General features: G+C 42.4%; 2 protein-coding genes across 6 annotated transcripts in view; one reads left to right on the top strand and one right to left on the bottom strand.

The window, feature by feature from the left end:
* Map4k5 (mitogen-activated protein kinase kinase kinase kinase 5) overlaps window positions 1-8868 on the bottom strand; it is a 90491-nt gene extending 81623 nt beyond the window's left edge. Inside the window, exon 1 of the mRNA XM_040742993.1 lies at window positions 8605-8868. Within this exon, the coding sequence (XP_040598927.1) occupies window positions 8605-8712 (108 nt within the window). The 5' untranslated portion in view covers window positions 8713-8868. The remainder of the gene's footprint in view (window positions 1-8604) is intronic.
* A 311-nt stretch (window positions 8869-9179) lies between these two features.
* Window positions 9180-25016, top strand: part of Atl1 (atlastin GTPase 1) — a 73476-nt gene continuing 57639 nt past the window's right edge. For 4 of the 5 annotated variants that reach the window (XM_021228819.2, XM_005072790.4, XM_040742997.1 and 1 more), the window contains exon 1: window positions 9180-9311. The gene's annotated coding sequence lies outside the window, so the exon portion shown is untranslated. Of the gene's footprint in view, window positions 9312-16022; window positions 16146-25016 lie in introns of those variants that run through there. The other variant, XM_040742996.1, reaches the window with a different exon arrangement.

Raw genomic sequence — 25016 nt, 5'->3', positions numbered from 1 at the left:
GTAACACACACTGTGATCCCACAACTCAGAGTGTGAGGTCAACCAAGCTGCAGAGTAAGACCTGTCTCAAGTGTTTTTAAAAAATCACTCCTCCTCCCCCTGTCTCTCTCTCTCTCTCTCTCTCTCTCTCTCTCTCTCTCTCTCTCTCTCTCTCTCTCTCTCTCTCTCACACACACACACACACACACACACACACACGCACGCACGCACTCGCGCGCAATAGACTTAATGACAAGAAGGATTAAAGGGGTGGGGAGGAAGGTATGGGGCAGCCAAAGTGGGGATGGGGTGCATGGGTGTGAGGGACAGATGGTACCTGGTTCCCAGGCTCACCCTGGAAGTCTGCTCAGGCAGTCGTCCTATCTTCCACAGAGACAAACAAGGACCCTCTGCTGCAGAATCAAGATTCTGTCACAAACGCTTAGTATTTTGTTTAATTTATAATCTTAGAACCTAGTCTATGGGACCCAATAACTTCAGTAACAGTAACCACAAATCCAAAGTTCCAAAACAAAGAGGGCAAAAGAAGGCAAAGCAGGAAGGGGTCTAACAACCACAAAATTGAGGGGACAGTTTCCTGTCAGTGGTGTTGGTATTGTTTGGTGGATCGCTACCAAGAGTAAAGAAACCTTGAGCCTGGGCTGAGCCTGGGAAGCTGAGGGTGAGGGATGACCACAGAAAAACCAGGAGGAAGTGCTTCTGCAAACTGGCGCTTATGTGCATAATCAAACATTAATCCATAAAAGCCTGCACCTCTCAGCAGGGGAGGGAGCCTGCCAAGCTGCACCACAATTTGTATAGAGCTTATCATGTGCCGGGCAGTGTGTGAAGGGCTGTGTACTTAAATGTTAACTAATGAATTGAAAGATGCAGCTTCCAGGAAGCCCGGGATAAAGAAAAAAAAAGCAGAAACTGGAAGACTCGGAAGTCTAGATTCAAGCCCTAACAGTGTGCAATCTACCAATAGGGCAGACACAAGTTTCTTTTTGAATAAAATAGGCTTGAATATACATGTGTTCCACCGACTTCATAGGATTACTGTGTGAAACAAATAATGTACTGGAAGGTTATACAAACATTAGTCACTCTTAGTCATTTTAATCCAATTTTATTTTTGTAAAATGTTGGAAGGTGGGGGCTACTATGATTCATGAGCTCAAACACCTGTGAGGATAGACCTGGTCACCAGACATCACCCAGGGTGATAATGATATTCAAGGGAAATAGCGTTACATTAGCCATACATTTTTGCCCTTTTCAAAGGTCATGGGCTTTCTACAACTTAACTAGTACTTTGCAAATTCAGGAAGCAAAAGTCTTCTAAAAGGACTCTAACTTGCACAAACACCGAAAGTGCTCCCAAATGGGAAGAGAAAGTGCCCGTTCTGGGTTACCTGATGTTGGGGAAGTTCTCACATTGCTAAGAAAGCCCTGCAAACATAAGTATCACACTTTTAACAGGCATCATCTTTCTTTTTCTGTGTTCTTGGTCCAAAACCACAATTTAAAGTTCAGAAGTGAAACTTTTAATTTTTGAAAGCAAAACTGAAAAAAAAAATCAGTTAATCTTCATTCCATCCTATGTATCTTCACCACAGCCACTGGAAATGATCAAAGTAAAAATGCTTAATTTGTGTAAAAAAGGAAGTAGACTAGAGATCTGTGCAAGGCTGTGGTGACACCTAAGTGTGGAATCTGCCCCCACGCTGACCGCCAGCCCATGTCACGTCTGTCTTTTCCTTAAGAATTTCTTTCCTAGCTTTCACATTTGTAGAGAGTAGAAAGACATTTTGAAATAATTTGTTCCCAGCTATGTTCAGGGACTCACACCCATCATCAGAACCATGTTTTCTTTTCAGACAGTTTTAAAATATACTTATTGTGGAACTGTAAAAAAAAATAAATACTAAGATCTTACCCAGATGACTTATAAAATAGTAAACAGTTATACACTTCATCCAACAAAAACATTTTATTTCATAGTAAAAAACTATGTATTATAACCTCTATTTTTAGAAGCTTTCAATAAATTTTGCTTAACAAAAATGTAATTTGATGAGATTTTGGAAGCACATTCCAAACATCTCTTACTGTTAGCCTGACCTCCAAGTTACTCTCTTAACTCCAATGTGAAAACCAACATTCTCTCTAATGTCTGACACGCAGGACAGAGAGAACACACTTAAATCACATCCCTACTAAAGCCATTCTCTCTTAAGTTCAGGTTTGAGGCCACTTGGTATCTTGACAGACTCTAAGGAATAGAGAATACCTATAGAGCAGGACTAAGAAAACAGTGACATGTCTTTACCTGAGAAATCAGACTTCAGAGTAACACAAGATTTGGCCATACAACTAGTAAACTTTATCTAATTACAGTAAGTACTTCAATTAATTACAATAGCTTGTAGTTCTTCCCCCCAAAAGCCATAAGACAGTAGTTTTTGTCTTGGTTCCAGTGCCCGCCCCTCCTGACTACACAGGTGAGCACTTGTTAACACCTCACCCTCCAGGCTTTGCTCAAACCTAATCTTCTCAGTGAAGCTGACCCTGAGGATCCTGCTAATTCCTCAACTTCTCCTGTACCCTACTCAGGCACTCGATCCCTAACCTGTTCAATTATTTCTTCATCTTCATCTTTAATCTCTCCAACATAACACACATTTATCATCTCTCCTGTATGCTAGAATACCAGTTCCAGAAAGGTGATGGCAGTCTTTACTTGTTTGCTTGATGTGCCCAAGAGCAGTCTGTATATAAGAGATCCTATATAAACATCCCCTTCACCCTACTACCCAGTTCTCCATCACTGGTGCTCACCAATCAGTGTGCCTCACTCTAACCACCTCATGGGAAATAGGCTGGCACTCACTGGAGGAGTTGGCTCTGGTAGCCCACCACGTGGGTCCTGGGGCTCAAACTCAGGTCATCAGGTTTGGCAGCAGGAGCCTTTACTTGCTGAGCAATCTTAACAGCCCCATGTCTCCATTCTTAACAAACCTGTGGCTTTCCTTGATGACTACACTGCTCTCTTCTTCAAGATATATTTAGTAAGCTGGGGGTGGAGGGTAGGTTAAGCATGACTTTAGTCCCAACACTCGGAAGGCAGAGGCAGGCAGATCTTTGAGTCCAAGGCCAGCCTGGTCTACAGTTCCAGGACAGCCAAGGCTACAAAAGAAATGCTGTCTTGAAAAGCAAAAAACATAAAAAAAAAAAAAAAAAAAAGCCGGGCGTTGGTGGCGCACGCCTTTAATCCCAGCACTTGGGAGGCAGAGACAGGCAGATCTTTGTGAGTTCGAGACCAGCCTGGTCTACAAGAGCTAGTTCCAGGACAGCCTCCAAAGCCACAGAGAAACCCTGTCTCGAAAAACCAAAAAAAAAAAAAAAAAAAAAAAAAAGCAAAAAACAAAAACAAAAAAAATTTCTTTATTGAGCAGGTACTGTGTGCTGGCATCATGCTAGGTTAGCTGATACAGTCATGTAGTTTCAATAATAACAACAACAATAATAACTATTATACTTGAAATTTAATAAAATTTATTATTGTTGTTATTATTAACCACCATGTTTCCTCATTACAATCAGAGCAGATGAAGGCAGGAGAGGGCCAAGAGCAGGTCTCAATTCCTATGGAAAAAACATCCCTGGGCCCTATTTCTTCTGACACCAACAGTGAACTGTTTTCTTCTGCCCCCTCCAAGACTGTAGTTGCCTTGGCTCTCCTAAAAACTTCCTGGGTGACCTCACTACACATCACATGCACTGAGATGACTCCTAAACCTGTATCCCCAGTTCAGAGCTCCCAGGGCTGGAACCACATTTCCTCCTACCTAAGAGACACATTCACTTACACAATGTCTGACATTCAAACGCAAGCACAAAATTCAGATCCCAGAAAATTAGTATTTCCTGTTAATAGTACAAAAGCTGTCTCCTAAGACAACAAAAATAAAAACAAACCAAAACACCTAAATGCCATCAATTACCTTCTCTTTCTCTTACAGGTCATGTGTATTACTTTAAAACAAACAAACAAACAAACAAACAAAACACATCATATAAATCTGAACTCAAATACATCACTCTTCAGTCTCCTATACCAATATCTAAACCTACATGAACTCTCACCCTGATCATTCTCTATATTCTAACCATTCTGTATTATCTACACTAAACCAAGGAAAACTTCCTCCTAAAATACTTCAGACTACAGAAAAAAAAATATAAATTCCTTCACGGCAACATACAAGGTCTACCATCTTGTCTTTTCCTGCCCTCCACTGCCAGCTCTTCCAGCTTGCTGCAAGGGACCTGGGAGGGAGATGCACACCCATCAAGCCCCATCAAGGCTTCTGCCAGCCCCTAGGATCCTAGGCGCTTGCACATACTAGTCCACAATCTGAAATCTCTTTTCCTACCTTGTCCATCTGCACACAACAGTAACAACAACCCCCGCCCAACTCCACTCATTGACTCTTTCTTTGTTAATCTTCCCCAGCTGACTACCTTGCCCCATTCCTATTAAAGACAGAGTTGAGGATTTCTTCCATATCTATTTTGGCACTTACCAAATTATGATGATTGCATGTCTCTTTTCCTAACTAAATTATACACTCCTTTTGATAGTGGACTTTCTCTTCCTCGGGCCTGCATTTCCTCACCCCAGCACCGAGTTGGCACTCTCTTTCACTATCCAATGCTGGGATGTACTAAGCTGTTTCTTGGCCATGGGATCCTAGCATATGTTTCAAAATGCCTAAAGCCATTCCAGAATCCTAACTCTTGCCTTGGGAGGGAGAAAGGGAGGTCTTGAATAAAAGAGGGATTCATTACTGCAGATCTAACACATCTAACTTCCAGAAGAATCCACAGAAATGGTAAGGCTATATCACAAAAGATTTCTACACAAATTCTGTCATTTAAAAATGGCATAAGAATCTTAAAAATTGTAACTAATGTGGAACTTAAGAGATTCATTCAACGGATTCTTTCAAAACCGGTATTTTAAGAAAACTGTTCATCATTCCAAGTACATGCTATATCATGACTGGCATCATAAAACAATATGTCAGAAACAGATTCATTTAAAAACATTGAAAATGCAGGGGGCGTGGGGTGGAACAGGGGACACAGACACCTATATCTTAGCACTATTTATTATACCCAGGCAATTTACTGCCACTAGTATCATTAAGCAAATATTTCCTAAGAATCGGTCTGTTTGCTATAGTACAGCTGTCCTGGAACTAAACATGTCACACTTAGATAATCAAAGAGTTAACAAGAGTTTTAAAAAGTACATGGATCCCCTACTTCAAATCTACATCCTATAAAAGGTGAAAAGATCTTAGAATTTCTCGGGAAACTAAACTGGAAGCAATTTTGGTTCAAAATGGTAGAAAGGCTCCTGATGCAGGGTGTGAGCCCTGATTAACCGGACAACTGCTCTGTGCGGACAGAGGTGGGAGACACTATCTTCAGAGTTCCCCTTCCTGTTAGCAAGTGTTCAATTTTACAGACAGGATCCGCCTTGCTGGAACCCTTCATCCATCATCCATTTCTTCTCTTTGTGTTTGCCCCACCACCACCACTTCCTGCTCTGTCCTCAAAGATTTCCTGCATTTATCTGAATCTTTACGTTCCTCCTCTTTCAAGCAGAGAACGAGTGCGAACCTCTTGGGGAGCTCTGGGAAAGACAGGAGGTTCCCACCAACCTTGTGTGTTAGCAGGGTGAGAAGACAATTCACTAAGAATCTCAGGGCTTTTTAAAGTTATCACTTCATAACATAGCTCAGGTATAAGAAGAACCTAGGATGAGTAGGCAGTGGAAGAGACTATATTACTTTTCACTGTGATTATTTTACTAGTTTGTATCATGAATGGAAAACACTTTTAAAGCTCCCTAGGATTTTCAGTTTCTTAAAAATATACAATCATAATACAATCATTCTGCCCTAGAATCTTCCACAGTTTCATGTTTTAAGCATATGAAGGAGTGAGTATAAACTCACAAAATTCCATAGGGCTTAGATCACAGACAATAAATATGCTATGAAACAGCTTTTCAGGGATGTTTTCCCAGGGAACTCAAGTTATGGAAATTTGTAATGAAAACAGACATGCAGCTATAATGAAGAGCAGTGCAGGAATACACAGAGAATTACACACACACTGTCGTGGTGTCAAAATTGAGTGCTCGGACAACCAGATAACAGACTCACCTGGAGTCATCTATTCGGTGTCAACCTTTTAGGAATCACATACTCTGCTCTGCGCCTAGCCTAATCCTAGGTGTTAAGATATACCCAAACATGGGGGGGGGTTCCTGTCTGTGTGAAGTATTTTATTGGATCAAAACAGGCAAACAAATGAAGTATATACAACCCTGTGTCTGCAGCAGTGAGTACAGAAATGGTCAGGTATTCTGAAAGGAAGGAAGCAAGGCACTTACTGTCTGGGGAGACACTGCACAGAGGAAGCAGCCAGAACAAAGACTCCAACGTGGGAAGATGTTTATTGTTTAAGGAATAGGGGCAAGCCAGTGTGGTCAGAGCAGAAAGGGAGGGGAGAGTGGTGGGTGAGGTCAGAGGTCAAGGTGGGGTGAGGTCAGAGGTCAAGGTGAGGGGCTGGGCTTACTAGAATGGAGTAATGCTTTCCTAGACAGCAAAGCTGGCAACAGGTGGAGAATGGGGGAGGGAGGTGATGCCCAGTAATTACAACAAAAGCAAACACAAGGAGGACACTCGGATGTCTAAAGGCTATTTGCGACTCAGAGGCTGGCCTAGTAAGTGAGGAGAATACATTTGAAGGGAGCAGGGCTGGGAACGGTGGGAGGTGGGGGTGGTAAGTATTTAGGCTCTGACTGTTGAGTTGTACACATGAGCTGCAGGCCAGGAATCAGCTGGAGAAGAAGCAGGCAGTCAGCTGTCCTTTGAACACAGACACTGCTCCCCCTTCTCCCCCGGTAAGAATACAATCCTTCCAGAGAGCTGTGCTGGTTGTTAACTCTGTAAAGAAAAACGTGGATGTCTTGGCAAGATCCTTGTGGAGAAAATATTCCCTTTAAATTTTCTGTAGTAGAGGAGATGGGGGGACGGGTGAAGCAAGAACTAGAATTTAGAATATTGTATAATTACCATGAACGGAACTGAACTGGTCTAACTCACAGTGAATCATAAGACAAAGATGATTTAGAATAGGACCCAGAAGCAAACACAAGTTTCTGTTTCTTAAAGAGCAAGTGTTTCCTAAAAGCCCAGATAACCCAGGATGCACTAACTACTCTAATTTACATAAGGAAGGAGATTCCACAGTAATTGTGCACTTCGCATCAAAAGTATTCAAGGCCAGATCGGCACCGTGCTTTCTGTTGGGACAGCCCAGTATTTAGAACAGTGTCTGGTTAGACTCAGTGCCTGTTTTTAGGGGTAAAAACCCTATCCAGAGAGCCCTCACCTCAGAATCAGTGCTAGGGTGTCCTGATACCACCCTGAGGAACTAACAAATTACTCAGAAACAAGTACAGAAAAGAGATGTTTTCCTTGGTGTGCAGGTCAGCATACCTCAATGGAACCAAGCCATTACTTGTGTAACGAGGTCAAAATAACAAGATGCGGTAAAAAGAAACTTTTTCCTAATAACCATAAGGAACTGAAGTAATTCAGCCTTTTGGAACAAAGAACAAAAGCCATAAGGCAATCTTGGACAGTCTTGTCCTGAATCCTTCAAAAACAAAGCTGACTTAAGAAATTGGTGTGGTTTGCGATGGCCTTTTTGTTGTGTTTTTGTAATGGCAAATTACAAATTTATTATTATTTATCCTAATGTAAGAGCGCACTAAAATGACTGCAGCGCTTATCCACTCAGGATTATGGAATGCTATAAATCCCAAAGAGAGGAATTACTGGAGTAGGCAAACCCATTAAGTCATTATATTTCTTATCAACCAGGCACAAATAAAAAACATCTTTCTCTAAATCTGTTTAAATTTAATTACATTTTACTTATTTACTGGGTTTGTGTGTGAGTGTTGGGGGTGGGGTGAGGGAGCATGCCTGTAGAAGTCAGAGGACTACTTGCTTCCACCGGGAGAATCCGGGGACCAACCGAAGTCTTGGCAGCAAGCGCCTTTACCTGCGGAGCCATCTCACCGGTCTCTAAAAACATCTTCCTACAGGCCGTCGTGCTTACACACATTATCATTTTTCTCCAGTACCAGACTGCTTACAGTTCACAATTCGTAGCCAGGATCCACATAGCTTTTTAAAGCCAAGTTCACCCATAACAATAATTTAGAGTGCAAGTGTCTGGATTTGCAATATGCTCTCCTGCCCTTACCGCCTTCCGCGAGGCATTTTTCCACGCTAACACCAGAACATCCTTCAAAGTAACTTCAATACCAAACATACGCCTTAAAAGCCACAAAAAAGCTCAGCGGTGGTTTGGGAGGTGCGGTTAGCCGTGCCCGTGGGCAGCATTAGAGCCGGTGGGGAACCCAGGGTGCTCGGAACGGTGCCGCGGGGTCCGGGCCGCTTCCTGGCCGGACGCTGCGGTCCGGCGCATCCCGGGGACGCCCCACACTCGCAGGCCGGGCCCGGGCCTCACCTTGTACACATCCCCGTAGGTGCCGCTGCCGACCCTCTGCACCAGCTCGTAGTCGTGCTGCGGGTTCCGCCTCAGGATGTCGGCGGCAGGCCGCAGCGGGGCCTCCATCTTCGCTGCGCCCAGCCCGGGGCTCTGCCCGCGGCGCCCGGATCCCGCTAACGAGGGCGCGCGGCGCTTCCCAACATGGAGCCTCCTCGGCGCGCAGCTGCGCCTGCACCCGCGAGAGCGAGCGCGGGGGCGTCACGGGCCGCGACCCCGGCGGCCTCCGGGCCTCCCCGACCCCGCCAGGCCCCGAGCCGTCCGCACCCGAGGGGCCGCCCGTTCCCTGTCTGAGATCCGCGTCCTCTCGAAGACGGCCGCGCGCGCAGTCGCCGCCGCCGCCACACCACGTTCCCCACCCGCGGCTGCGTCACCGGTAGACACGTTCGCGGCCGCCGTGGGTCGAGCCGGCCCGCCCGAGAGCGCAGGCCGCGGGCCCAGAGTGCCGCCCTGAGGCCCGCCGAGCGCACGACACCCTCGCCGCCGCCGCGCCCCGCCTCCCAGAGGCTTGCGGGGCGCTCGGGGCGTTCGTGAGGCTTCGGACCCGCCCAAGCCTGGCCGGGATTCGTCCGTCCGGTTGCCAGAGGGACGGGAAGAGGAGGAGGAGGAGGAGGGCCTGCACGGAGGCCGCCACTGGAGCGCTGCCCTCCTAGTGCCACACGGTCAAGGTAAACTGAGGCCGCCCGGGAAGGAGGTGGGGGAGTGCCGGGTTAACTAAACGCCGGCACACCCGACTGCACCGTCCTGTTTTGCAGACTGTTCCCTGTGGTACCAGTTCTGAGGCTGGACCGCACACCTGCACAACCTGTCTTCCACCCGGGTTTTCCGAGACATTTCTGAAAACCACCAATTCCTACGAAGTTGCTGTGGTTCCTGAACACCGCCACAGTATTGCAACTTTAAAGGGACCAGGAGGTTCTGGAGATGCTAAGGCAAGGCTGGGGAACTTGGTCTGGTTCTGGCTCCAGCACTTCCAAAGGAGGTGATCTGGGGCAAGGCATACTTTGCAACATCTTGGTGTCCTTATCTGTAGTTGGAAGAGGATAAGTTTTGTTTTGTTTTTTTTTTGTTTTGTTTTGTTTTGTTTTTTGCATTTGACACCCGAGAGATGCTTGTAAAGCTTTTTACAGGATTGTAAGGAGGATTATCGGTCGTAAGAGGTTTCGAACCGTTTAACAATACACAGGATATTGACAGGAGTCAAGAGAAGCCATTTGTTTCGTGTTTCACAGGCTGTTTTGCAGTTTGAGTTCCAATCTTGTTCTGAAGGTAGAAATTAAGTTACCATCTTTAGGTAGACTGGTAAAATTATTTCTAGAACCCTGCAGAGATTTTCAGTAGAAAAAAAAACACCAGATTAAGGCCTGGGGAGATGGCTCAGTGGTTAAGAACACCAGCTGCTCTACAGAGGACCTGGGTTGATTTGCAGCACCTGCATGGCTGCTCGTAGTTGTAAATCCGGGTAATCTGACTCCCTCCTCTGGCCTCTGTGGGCATCAGACAGGCACATGTTGCACAGGCATACATGCAGGCAAAACAAAAAAAATTACATAAAAATTGGGAGAGCCAGGTTAATACATGGCTACTGTCCGTTTAGTGACTGAAAATTACAACAGAACAAGTTTCAGATGGTATGTAGCTCCAGATACAATCCAATTCTGCTTTGAGGAATGCACTTCTTACAGTCAATAAATGGATAAATTAAATTAACACCTTAACAGGACATGGGATATATGCATTTTCTTGTGTTCCCCACACAAAGGGCACTTATTTAAGGGACATAAGTAAAGCCCAGACTTACATGCTCCAGGGACAAAGCCTGTGTGTGCTGCCTTGAAAAAAAAAACTTGCTGAGAAACAGTTCTGTCTTTCAAAGCTTCTTGGCACTTGTTTTGGTGGGCACATACTTTTGGCTTCGATGACTCAAAGTCTCCTCAAATGTTCTATTGGTGTCTTAGTACTTGTTTTCTGTCATGGATTTATGTTGGTCATGTAGTCAAACCCACCCATCCCCACTCTGAGACTAGGGCCATTGTCAAGCATTCATGAGTTGAGGGTTCTCCACCAAACTGTCCCCAGAATAGTCAGGTAAACTTGGAGGGTGGGCATCGTGTGATGGAAAAGCAGCCTTCCATGCTCAGGATCAAAGGGGAGCAATGATCCTTTCTCTAGAACGTGAAAGGTATTTGTTCTGATTTATGTCTGCATTATCCCACAGAGAGTTCGAGTCAGCTCACACAAAATACTTATTTTTACACAAGATAAAAATAAGTGAGAGGAAACTGCATGGAATTTGAAAGGGGGGAAAAACAGGAAACCAGAACAATGCTACCAAAAAAAAAAGCTGCAGATTTGTTAGTGGTTTTTGTTTGTTTTTGAGATAAAGATGAACAAATTGATCAAGAGAGGCAGATCTTTCACTGATGCTAAGACCTCAAAAAGTTTCCCCTCTGAGTCTTCACAAAGTGGAAACTCTGAATATTCAGTTTTGAGACAAGTATAAATATCCTGTGAAAACCCTTCAGGTGTATTATTTTTGAAACACAATATTTAAAATGAATTAGGCAGTAAAAAGCTTGAAGTCACAAGTGAAGGTATTTTATGTTGCCAGTAATGGCAGATCCATATGCCTTGACTATAAACCAAGAAACGGATAACACTGAAAGCCAAGTTCCTGCCTGGTGGTTAAAAATAGTGTCTGCAATAATCATTATTTTACTTGTACCACAGATGATGCAAATAGGAAAACATTTGCTTTATACTAACTCCAAAAGAATTTTAAAGATTTTTTTCAGAACTAGTTAATTTTAATAAGATCAGTAATGTAGGTTGTTTGGTAAAGAAATTTAAATTCAACCTACTTATAAACAAACTCTACATAGGTTTAATCTGTATATTAAATAATTACACATAATTTCAAGGTTGAAAGTTCCATAATAGTAAATTATTGTAGCTAACATTGAAATAATTCTTACAAATCTCTCAGTTTTATAATATGGAATAAGAAGAGAAATGACTCTAAAACATACACACACACACACACATATGAATAGTTCTATAATACTTGACATGTAAATGATTTCCAGCTTTTAAAATTTTTATTTTTGATACAATTTACTTATTTCAGGGGGGAGTGCTAATGCCATGGGGGTGTGTGTGTGTGCTGTGTTTGTGTGTGTAGGTTGCAGGACAGCTTGTGGGAGTTGATTTTGTCTTTCTAACATGTAGATTAAGGTTGTGTGTGTGTGTGTGTGTAGGTTGCAGGACAACTTGTGGGAGTTGATTTTGTCTTTCTAACATGTAGATTAAGCTCAGGCCATCATATGGAGGCAAGAGCCTGTACAGGCTGAGCTGTCTTGCTGGCCCTGTTTTCCAGCTTTTTTCTCTGTTCCATATAACACACTGTAGTGGTTTACTGTATACTTGTAATGTTTTCTCCTCTTTTAATCTTCTTCAGTAAAGTGCTAGTTGTGATTGGTGATCTCTAGAGACAACTTTAATTTTAACCAAGACTAAATGACAACAAATATCAAAGCCTTGGGATTTGTTTGTTTTATGTAGCTAAGGTTCAAATTTATTTATTTTTGTTTTTCAAGACGGGTTTTTCTGTATAACCGCCTTGGCTGTCCTGGAACTAGCTGTGCAGGCCAGGCTGGCCTCAAACTCACAGAGATCCGCCTGCCTCTGCCTCCTGAGTGCTGGGACTAAAGGCATGTGCTACCAACACCTGGCCAGGTTCAAATTTATTATCCAAGAAAAAAATGGCTAATTAAAATCCTAAAATTAGGCTGCTGAGTGTGGTGGTGGCTCCCACCTTTAATCCCAGCACTCAGGAGGCAGAGGCAGGCAGATCTCTGAGTTCCCAGATCAGTCTGGTCTAATTAGTGAGTTCAGGCCAGCCAGGGATACACAATCTTTAGAACATACAGATTTTAGCAATATAATATCTCAATCCACCCCTCCTTTGCTCTGCCCTCAGCTGTTTGAGACAGGCTGTCATTATATAGTTCTGCCTGGCCTGGAGCTCACAGAGGACCAGCTGCCTCTGCTTCCCGAGTGCTGGGATTAAAGGTGTGTGCAGCTGCAGCGTGGTCTCTTAATACATCTTTCAATATAAACCAGTTGTGCAGGGCATTTGTATATGATTAAACAAATAGCTCCTTAGATTTGCTAATATCAACCGATCAGTTGTCAGAAGACATTATAGCAATTATGATCTGAATTTTTAGATAATTGACATTAAATCATTCTTTATGACCTCTGTTTGTTAAGGAGAAAATTATATTTTCAAAGTATATGATGATTCTTAAAGTTTGTCCTGGCTAGCAATAGAGCATGGACCTTGTTTAGAATTAAGAACTGGTCATTGTGATGAAAGTTTTAAGAAGACATGAAACTGATTCATGGGTTATGCAACTGGAGTTGATCTGTGGACATGTTAAGTCTAAAAAATAAAGTGGGGAAGCAATTGAGTAACATATCACACATCAACCTCTGGCATCCATACATGCTCTTATAGGCAAGCGCGCGCGCGCACACACACACGCACACACACATACACACACACACACACACACAGAGGCACATACCCCAAACTTAAAAGTAGAACTATCATATGATCCAATAGTCCTTCTTCTAGGTATATATTTAAAGAAGTTAAAACCAGTATGTCAGAAACATATGAACTTTCATGTTCATTACAGCACTATTCATATGTAGCCAAATTATACAAACAGCAGAAATACCCATCAACAGATGAATGCATTTTAAAATTGTAGAGTGTATATATGCATATATTTCAATGTAGATATATGAAATACTATCCATCCTTTACAAAGCAGGAAATTCTGCCATTTACATCAACACAATAGATGAGCCAGAGCATATCACGATACGTAAAAAAAAAAAAAAGGGAAAACACAGTAAACAAATACCACAGGATCTCAATTACACGTGAAATCTTAATGAGCTGCACTAGTAGAAGTAGAAAGTAGAATGATGATTTCCAGAGGTAGAGAGGGGAGTGATTGGCTCATGGCTCATGGGTACAAAGTTTCATATTCATTTTGTAATAGGTAAAGTTTGGAAAGGGTACCTACATGTTGCCTGTGTATCAGATGGACTAGAGTTATAAACAAATGAGGCCATGGAACCTGGCTATGGCCCTATCTTACAGCTGCCCCTCCCCCACTTTTGAGACAAGATCTGTCTCTGTGTGTGTGTGTGTGTGTGTGTGTGTGTGTGTGTGTGTGTGTGTGTATGGATGGATGGATGGATGGATAGATGTGCAAATAAATGCATACACATACATACCCCTGGCTGTCTTGAAACTTGTTATGTAGACCACATTGGCCTCCAACTCACAGAGACCTGCTTTCCTAGTGTTGGGTTTAAAGGTATGCACCACCATGTCTGGCCTAGTTACATTTCATGTAGGATTCCAGCAAGGTCTCTTTTTGTTTCTAATCTCAGGATGTATCACTATGCCTTCCTATTTTTTTTTTTCCGAGAAAGGGTTTCCCTGTATAGCTTTGGAGTCTATCCTGGCACTTGCTCTCTAGACCAGGCTGGCCTTGAACTAACAGAGATCCACCTGCTTCTGCCTACTACTCGGCCTGCCTTCCTATTTTTTTAAAGACTTCTTTATTTGTGTGCATGTTTTACATATGTGTGTGTGTGTGTGTGTGCCATGTGCAAGCTGGTGCTCAGAGAAGCAAGAAGAGGGATGGATCCCTGGGATTGGAGTTACAACCAGTTGTAAGCTACAAGTTTTGTGTTAGAAATTGACCCCTGGTACTTTGCAAGGTCAGCAAGTGCTCTTAACCACTGAGCCATTTTACTAGTCCTTCACTATGCCTTCTTAGTGTGTGTGCTTTTTATAAATGTATGTATATATAATTTAATTAAATTAAAATATCTCTATAAAAAATAAGACCTCCAGACACCTCATGAAACAACTCCCACCCCCACACTCCCATCAGGGTCACTGCAACACAAATACAAAATTAAATCAAGGCCTTGAGACTTTGTCCCCAACCCTAACTTTCAGAGTCAGCAGCAGATTGTACAAAGTCAATAATTTGAAACTTCATAGCACAGGACAATGGGGTCCTCAACTCCCTTAAATTAGCCACTGTAGAAACTCCTTCCCTTATAGACACCTTGGCTGGGATTCTCTAGGCTCAGGAATTAGCATGGGGTCTGTGATTACACAGCCACCTTCTACAGTCCTGTACTCCAGGGGCCCGGAGAAGGTGGCTGCTTGGAAGAAGTTAAGTTGACAAATAATCTAAGCAATAAATAACCCCAGCAAGGCAAGGGTATCCCCCCTGGGGGAGTGTCATAGTATAATTTAAGAAATGCTAGTACACCTAGGTTGTTTGCTAGGGGTGATAGGTGGACGTGGATGACGCAGCTGTTGCATTGCTTATGTACAAACATACGCAGATGAATATCATGAGACTGGAGTGTGAGGTAGGCACTGGAGGGGTGCTCCATGTCATACGCAGATGAATACCATGAGACTGGAGTGTGAGGTAGGCACTGGAGGGGTGCTCCATGTCATACGCAGATGAATATCATGAGACTGGAGTGTGAGGTAGGCACTGGAGGGGTGCTCCATGTCATACCCAGATGAATATCATGAGACTGGAGTGTGAGAGGTAGGCACTGGAGGGGTGCTCCATGTCATACCCAGATGAATATCATGAGACTGGAGTGTGTGAGGTAGGCACTGGAGGGGTGCTCCATGTCATACCCAGATGAATATCATGAGACTGGAGTGAGAGGTAGGCACTGGAGGGGTGCTCCATGTCATACACAGGTGCCACCAAGATGAAGTAATGGGTCTCGGGTTCAAGTATCCACCCAGGGAAGGAGGGACACTGACTTCTTGATTTCCTAAGCCTGTCTTTTATGGAAGTTCTTTATTAGCTTCACTTTGTGTCTTTTTTCCTCTCCAAGCCCTGATTGATAAAATTAAATGAGTTGGAAATAGTCTCAGAAAGAAAGACCCTTGACGTTGCATTCAGGGATGGTGCTACCTATCTGGTGATGAGCTGCATAAAACCTGCAGAGGAGCATGAAACAATGATATTCTATAGTATAGAGTAGCCCAGATTGTAAAGAGAAGCTTTTTCTTTGTGAGAAGCCTTCCCACCAGCCTGGTTCTAGAGCCGCATCAGTCCCAAATAAACACACAGGAGGCTATATTAATTATGAAGCTGTTGGCCTTGCTTGTTTCTTACTGGCTAGCTCTGACTTAAGTAATTACCCCATAATTGTTAATCTAAGTATGTCTCTTACCGGACAAGTTCCGGGCTTCCTACCCCATGGCGTTACATCTCGACTCTCTTGTGTTTCTCCTTCCCAGAGTCCTCCTGGACGCCTAGTCCCACCTATCTAGATTCCTATTGGCTCAACAGTGCTTTATTGACATAAGACTTCCCCAACACCAGATGTCTTTCATGGAAGGTCTAGAAGAAGCAACCATAAATGTTGAGGTAATTTTCCAGGTTACAAAATGTATGTGAGACTGAGCACACTGTATGGAAGAAACTCAGAAGAGGTTTGTGAATGTCACCTTAGGCATGTGAAATTGTAGGACTGATAGGACCAGTGTGACCCCTGTGCCTAAAGTAGAAAATCAAAGTAAACTTTATCACTTGGGAAATTAGTTCAGTGTCACTGCTAAAGATCTGAAAGACATTAGTGCATTGCTTAAATATCTGAGATGGAGGTAACAGGGATGGCTTACAGAGTAAGAGCACTTGCTACTCTTTCAGAGGACCTGGGGTTGTTTTCCAGCACCCACATAGTGGCTCACCATCTATAACCCCATTCCAGGGGATCCAACACTCTATTTTGACCATTACAGGCACCATACATGCAGGCAAAATACACATCAAATCTATTTTTTTAATCTGAGAGACAGAGGTCTTTGTCTTTAAGCATATCTGTTTGGTCCATTCAGTAGCATGTTGGTCCATTTTATGTTGCTATAACAGAATACCACAGATTGAGAATTCATATCCCTTAGTTCTGAAGGCTACACAGTCCAATATCAAGGTGTTGGCCTCTGACAAAACCTCTGGTTATATTGTCACTTACCAGAAGGCGGGAGGACAAGAACTTACTAGTGTGAAATAGGTAGATGAGGGAAACTTGTCATTAAAGAATTTAAGTGAGCCGGGCGTTGGTGGCGCATGCCTTTAATCCCAGCACTCGGGAGGCAGAGGCAGGCAGATCTCTGTGAGTTCGAGTTCGAGGTCAGCCTGCTCTACAGAGTGAGTTCCAGGACAGCCTCCAAAACAATACAGAGAAACCCTGTCTTGAAAAACCAAAAAAAAAAAAAAAAAAAAAAAAAAAGAATGTAAGTGACCCAGCTTTCATGACCTTATCATCCTTTAAAGGGCCCATCTTTTGACATAGTTACAACAGGAATTGAGTTTCCAACATATGGACTTTGGTGGACACTTCCAAATCATCCCAAATAGACAAATTAGCTTTGGAGATGTTTGTGAATTATTAAAAAAAATCACCAGTTTCAGGGGAGATACCTCAATGCAGCACAAATTCTAATTGCTCTTAATAATAAAAACTCCAGAGTCACATATTAGAGTTAATGCTAAAGATCAGAGAAACAAAGTGGCCAGCTTCTAGAGAGTTCTCACCTCTACCAATTCTCAGACCAAAGGAGTGATCCTGTCCTCAGACTGCATCCTCAGACTACATCTCTCTCTTGTCTCTTCCTGCCTTATATTCCTCTCTGCCCAGCCATATCATTCCTGTCTCTACCTCCTTAATGCTGGGGTTAAAGGCATGTCACTCCAAGTGCTGGGATCACCTTTGTGTGAGCTTTGTTTCTCTTTTAGACAGGTTCAATCTTGTGTAGCCCAGAGTGGCCTAGAACTCACAGAGATCCTTCTGCCTCTGTCTTCCAAGTCCTGGCATTAAAGGTATGTGCTACCACTGCCTGACCTCTATAGCTAACTAGTGTGGCTGCTGGGATTAAAGGTGTGTGCCACCACTGTCAGGCCTCTCTGGATAACTAGTGTGGCTAGCTTTGCACTCTGATCTACAGTCAAGTTTTATTTGTTAGATCATAAACAAAATATCGCCACACGTCTACAGGCAAAGTACTTACTGAGCAAATATCACAACCTTAGTTGTCCCTAGCACTCATCTGAAAGCCAGGCATGGTGGTATCTCCTATAACTCCAGCACTGGAGAGGCAGAGACAAACGAAGATCCCAGGGGCTTGCTGGCCAGTCAGTCCAGTTAAAACAGTGAGCTTGGGGTTCCGTGAGAGACCCTACCTCAATAAAATAAAAAAGGCAGAGAAGTAATTGAGGAAGAAATTGTCTGTCTTCGGCCTCCACATGCATACACACTCATAAGCCAGCAAACAGGAAGATTTGCCAGTACATGTGCACACATGTACACCACACACAAACATGAACAATCAGCTAAATGTTGGTGCTAATTAATTTGTAATATCGTGTTGAGGACCTTTTTCTAGATCCAATAAATATAAGCTTGGTGGGCTAAGCCTGGCTGCTGACTTGAAGCCCAGAATATAGCAGCCTTCTCAGTCCCTCTTCTACAAGGACAATCTGAAGCACTTTGCTTTCCTGGGGCTGTGATAGCACGGCCATTGTAGTACCTCTTCTGCTCGGTGACACAGTGTAATTCTAGACTGACCTTTGTTTCCATGCTAGAAGAACGTCATAGCAGTCTATTATTTTGATTCCATTATATAAATAGAAACAGGATGTATCTACCATCCTACATACTTTAGAAGGCCCATTAAGACAGATATGATCTCATACTTACAGTCATGTCTATTTAGAAACTGAAGACAGGAGATCCATGAGTCTAGGAGTTCGGGATCAAACTGAGTAAAATTATTTTAACTCATTCCTTAAAATAAAAGCATGCCAGAGGATGTCATATAAGTCCATGTGGCCCTCGCTCATGAATGAAATTTATCCATCTTAGAGGATGACTTGATGTGCTCCGTTGTCCTATGTGGATTTTGAAGACGATGTACTACATTCACTGCTCTTTGATTCTTTCCCTCATAACACATGACTACCAGTTTTCATGGGTTCTCGAACAACTTAACACCTGGCTGATGGCCCATGCTATGGCATACAGTGTCTTGATACTTGAACTTTAGGTCTCAGCAGACCTGATGGTAAACACAAATATCAGCTGGAGTTTCTTTCAAACCCAAAATGAGAATTGCAGCACTAAGGATATGACTTAGGGTTTTGGAATATGCACATGCCCAATCTGTAGCATCGATACCACTGAAAGCCAACTCTTGACTTATACTACCAGGCATTTGGTAGATACTTAGCAGCAGACTATAGGACACTAAGTGACTGTGACATAAACTTTTTTTAGGAACTATGTGTTATCTCATTTACTAAATTATAAATGCAGGGATCAGAACTCCATTGTTAAATGGACTAGTATATACTGGAAAACCTTGGCAGGATCTGGAAGCACAGGAACATTTCTGACAAACCTCCATGGCATCTGCCCTCCTCATCCCCACCCCACACCCCTTTTCTTCTACTTACAGATTGTGGCTCAGGCTCATTTAGTGGAGGAAGAGCATGTGCAGGCTGGTTTATTAATAGCCAGCTTTCTGTGTTAGCACCAGTGTGAAGTAGCTTGCCACTGATTTATGGATCGATTCCACAAGAGGAATGACAGTGAAGAGAAATTCTCCCAGTGGGTACAACGTTGAATAGTACAAATTCTCCCAGTGGGTACAACGTTGAATAGTACAAATTCTCCCAGTGGGTACAACGTTGAATAGTACATTTCATTGACCTTTTTGTTAGGATGAAGAATTGGCCTGAAGTATGAATCAATATTGATTTATGTACAGTAGGTAATAGGTTGGTCAGTGATTTGGAAAGAAGATTAAAATTAAGGAAGTCAGTAGATAAGGTATTATGAATTATTAGAATTACACACAATATGAAAATATTTCTGAACCAGATTATTCCCCACCTGAGGGTGTCTACCCTGCTAAGTGATTCTTCAAGGTTATCTGCCCTATAGATGTCAGCCAGACAGTCTCTTTGCCCCAGTCACTGTAGTGCTTGCTTACTTGCCCCATATGGCAATAAGAACTTAAGCTAAATAAATGACTTAAGAGTATGGATTTCTGTTTGCCAAGTATAATTCAGTATTGGCATTGTGGAGTATTTAACCTGCTTGTAGCAGAGGCCATTACAGAGACTCAAGTCTGATATTGTTGCCTAGATCAGCCAGTCATCTGATGGAAATTTAATTGTACTAGATCTTTTCTATGTTGATGGGAAAAGCAGTTTGCCTCCACAGAAACAGTATGTATTGCACAGCGTTTGTCTTTCCTGTCCATAAAGCTCCCTCTAGTGTCATAACCCAGGAGCTCATAGAACACCTTGTTTCATCTCCATGCATCACTGTCACAAACAGCATTGTCTTTGGACAAGAATCTGAGTTTGCTAAGAATGTGCTGTGTCAGTATAGTTCTGCCCGTGGAGTTACGTGCTTTGGCCTCACACCCGTGAGTCAGAAATGACTAATTTGATATCATGGGAGGGGTCTGCTGACTGAGATATGGCCCCCACAAAGATATGGCATACAAATTAACCCAGTATTCATATTTTGCCATATATATTCCATGGTCAGAACTCATGGGCCTGTGGACCAAGGGTTAGAAGTGTCATTGCTCTTATTCCTAATGATTCTTTTAGGATTTTTGTCCTTATAACTTATTGTCTATAATTTTGTCTCTACATACTGGGCTTGGTAGGTTTGAAGGCCTAACTGGGCAAGGTACAGATATTTTTCCTCATATAATAAGTCACAATTCTATTAACTTGGGGGCAGAGTGGGGGACTCAAGCTGCTACCATGTCTGCTGTTTGGTCTTTGGGCCACAGAACCAACAGATGAGAGAAGGGATGTTGTATTGATTGGTATTACTGGTCCTACTTAACTACAGGAAAGTTGGTTGTTGTTTCACAAGGAGAGAAAGCTACGTCTGGATCCCTCTTAATGCTCACGTCAGTTAGAATAATAATGTTGATGCTCAAGCTAGAGCAGGTAGCCTACACATACGATGGAAGCCCTAAGAAAAGGATAGAAGAAAGTACAAATCTTGGTCTTCTTTTGAAGGTACCATGTTCAATGTTAATGTTGTTCCATTAGAGGGAAATATTCTTCTGATTTAAGCCACTAGATTTGTTTTACAGCAGCCCAATTTACTTCCCAACTAGTATAATCTATGATATGCTGAGCTGATGAGTTAGCCAAGGTCAGCCTGTCTTCAAACAAATTTTCATATGAAAGTAATATCCTATTTTATTAAGTCTTTTTTGAGATACATGCAAAAGCATGTTAATCAATACAAATACCCCTTCAAAAGTGCTTGTTATAAACTCTGTGACATAGATGGTATATCATAGACTCTGTAATATAGAGGGAGACAGCAAGTGTGGGCACCAGTGATGGAAACTCCTGACTTAGGGAGGACTTCATGATAAGGCAAAATGAATGTGAAAAAGGACCAATCAAAGAAAAATAATTGAGGATACAGAGTAGGAAACAGCTTTTAGAATAAGATATTAGAGGTACAAGAGCTTTACCTCAAAGTTTATTCATGTTGTGACATGTATCATTATTCTTCCTAATGACTAAATAGTATTCCACATTTGTTTACCTATTAGTTATTTGGCATTTGAGTTGTGTCTTATGTAGCAAGTCTTTCTTGTTGGACATACTTTGGACTGCCAGACCCCAAATAATGACACAAAGACTTATTATTAATTATGAAAGCTTGGCCTTTAGCTTAGGCTTGTTCCCAACTAGCTCTTATAAATGACCTGTTAATCCACATTTTGCCATGTGATTTTTTTTACCTCTCTTCCATTCTGTACATCTGACTTTCTCTGTGTCTTGCTGTGTCTCATGCTGCACCAGATTCTAACCCTGAGTTCCTCTCTCTTCCCAAAAGTCTTGCTTATTCTCACCTGCCTAGCTATTGGCCATTCATCTCTTCATTCGACCAGTCAGAGTCCTTCGGCAGGTGAAGCAAAACATAGACACATCTTCATGTAGTATAAACAAATATCCCACAACAGTCTTACTTAGGGTTTTATTGCTGTGAAGAGACAGCATGACCATGCCAACTCTTATAAAACATTTAATTGGTTTGGTTCATTGTCATCATGGCAGGAAGCATGGCAGCATGCAGGCAGACATGGTACTAGAGAGGCAGCTGAGAGTTCTGTATGTGACATGACAGGCAACAGGGAGAGAGAGTGACACTGGATTTGACTTGAACATTTGAAACCCCAAAGTCCACCCCTCGTGACACTACTTCAACAAGACCATATCTCCTAATAGTGCCACTTTCTATGAGCCTGTGGAGGCCATTTTCTTTCAAATCAGCACAATTTGCTTCTACTTTTTCAACATTATTAACACTATCACTGGTATGTAAGCTTCTGTGTGAACTTCCATTGTAACTTCTTGGATACACAACTAGAAGGAGAATTGCTGAGTCACATAAATGTCCCGTGTTTGCTTTCAGGAAGTACCAGACTTCTTTCTCATGTTACTGCAGCATTTTATATTTTCACCTGTAATGTGTTAAGCTGTTAGTTTTCCACATTCTCATCAGTGCTTTCTGTTGCCTGTTTTGGTTATAGTCACTCTAGATGTGAAGTGGTACCATGTGGTTTTGCATTTCTGTAATGAGTGAAGATGTCATCATGTCGTGCCCCACTGGCCATTTGCATGTGTTCACTTGGGATATATAAAACATCTTAAGAGGTTTTAGCTACCATGTGGGTTCGAGGATTGAACCCAGGCTGTCAGGTTTGGCAGCAAGCATCTTTACCTACTGAACCAAGTTACTGGCCTTCATTTTTATTTTAAATGGAACTTTACAGTTGGGCTTTAGTTCCTTCAACATTTTTGTGCTTCATATTGACCAAAGTCTTAAAAACTATTCCATCCTCATGCTGGTTAGTTTACTTATTTATCTTGGAGACTATGAAACAGTGTCACAGTTGTAAGACAATCCTGTGCGCAAGCTGTGCTTGGAGAGTATCAGTACCCCGAGCCCTCCTGCCATTTCCATTCACCTACCTCCTGTCAGCCCCGTGTCTCATTGCCTTCTGGTTTATTTTTACCATGTTCATAACAGAGATAAATAGAATCATTATTCAGCCTTTTCAGTCTTTATGGAAGGGTATACTATTAGTTCTTTGATCCAGCCTCCATTTAAATGGATGGAAATCCATTATGATTTTGTCAGATCATAATGATCTTCTGAATTTATATTTTAAGGACACATATTAGTGGATTGTGCAAATATCACATTTTATTCAACCATTCTTCAATGTATGGGCATTTCACTTGTTTCTAGTATTCCACAATTATAACTGCCACACAAATATAACAAATAACTCTTTATGCTTATTTCCATGTAGCTTAAAGTATTTCCTTGGGGTTTATTAAGTTTACAGTTAATAAACTGTGGTCAGGAGGTGGTCAGGAGGCAGAGACAGGAAGATCTCTGTTAAAGGCCACTTTGGTCTACATAGCAAGTTTCAGGACAGCCAGGGCTGCAGAGGGAAATCCTGTCTCAAAATACAATGCAATGCAATGCAGTACAATACAATACAATACAACACAGCCAGTCATAACAGTAGCACATACTTACAATGGATTACTCAGGAATTGTAATCAGGAAAACTAGGCCAACCTGGACAGTGTAGCAATGTCCTGTCATAGGTAAAGTGTTCCAATACCTACTAACAGAATCAAGAAGCAGTGACACTCTAGCAGCAGGAGCACAACTGAATGGAGCCCAGAGCTGCCTGGAGAAATGCCTCCTCCCAGTCCCAAGGTAGGGCAAAAGGAGGGAATCCTGAAACATTTCTTTGTGCCAGAAATCGGGAAGTGCCTAAAACAAATTAGGCAAATGTTATAAACAGGAGCAGACTCAAAGAGACTCCTTTTGGCTTAATCTGGAGAATTCTGAACATTAAAAACAGCAGGAGGACTGAAGAGATGACTCAGTGGATAAGAGCACTTGCTGTACACATATGATGACCTGAGTTCAAATCTCTATCTTGTAAAAAGCCAAGATGGTGCTGGTGCCTATAACCTCAATGTTCTAGGTAGGGGAGAGACAACATCATCTTTGGGCCTTGCTAACAACCAGTCTAGCCTAACTGGTAAGCTCTGGGTTTAATGAGAGACCTGTCTTGGTAGAGTAAGGCAGAAAGTGATAGAGCAGGACACTGGACGATCCTCTCTGCCCTCTATAAGCACAAATATCTGTACATATCCACATGCTCATTTAAAAAGTAAATAAGGACAACAATGAGCAGTTTCTAAGGAGTTCATGAGTCTATAATTCTTTTTTTGTTGCTGTGATACAACGCCATGACCGTACTGGCTAGTTTTATGTCATCTTGTCACAAGATAGAGTTACCCCCAAAGGAAGCAACCTTAATTGAGGTCTGGATGTAGGACATCTTCTTAATTAATGACTGATGGGGGAGGACCCAGCTCATTGTGTGTGTGGGGTCATCCTTGGTCCTAGGTAAAATAAGAAAGCCATGGGGAGCAAGCCAGTAAGCAGCACCCCTCCATGATTCTCCATTGCTCTGCATCAGCTCCTACCTCCAGGTTCTTGCTCTGTTGGAGTTCCTTAATGAAGAACAGTGAGTGCAAGAGTCAGCCAAGTAAACCCTTTTTCCTCCCCAACTTGATCTTTGGTCATGGTGTTTTCATCACAGCAATAGAAACCCTAACTAAGACAATGACCAAGGTAACTTATGAAAGGAATGGTTTATTTGGCGCTTCAGTTCTAAAGGGATAAGAGTCTGTTACCATCTAAACCAGGAAGCATGGTAGCAGCAGGCAGCATGGTAGGAACAGCTAAGATCTCTCATTTGTAACTGCAAGCATCAAGCAAGCTCTTAAAACCTGCCCTCAAAAAAACAAAACAAAACAAACAAACAAAAAAAACCTGCCCTCGGTGGCATACTTCTTCCAGCAAGGCCACATCTGGTAAACCTACCAAAACAGTGCCACCAATGGAATGCCCAAGATTATTGGGAAATATCTCATTCAAACCACCCTAGTGTTTTTCAACATATAAAAAGTGTGTGTGTGTGTTTGAAAGAGAGAGCTGGTAATTGTAAAATGTAAAATAAATTATAGCATTATTTTTAAATTTCTATTTAAAGTAATTATATGAAAGTAATTTAGACAAGAATACCAGGATTGCTCCATTAGGGGGAAAGTCCTTGAGTAACAATTGAAGACATAGTGAAAATATACTATATC

Source organism: Mesocricetus auratus, unplaced genomic scaffold (genome assembly GCF_017639785.1).
Source record: "Mesocricetus auratus isolate SY011 unplaced genomic scaffold, BCM_Maur_2.0 Super-Scaffold_15014, whole genome shotgun sequence".
Classification (NCBI taxonomy): domain Eukaryota; kingdom Metazoa; phylum Chordata; class Mammalia; order Rodentia; family Cricetidae; genus Mesocricetus; species Mesocricetus auratus.
This window is presented reverse-complemented; position numbering and strand designations above follow the sequence as displayed.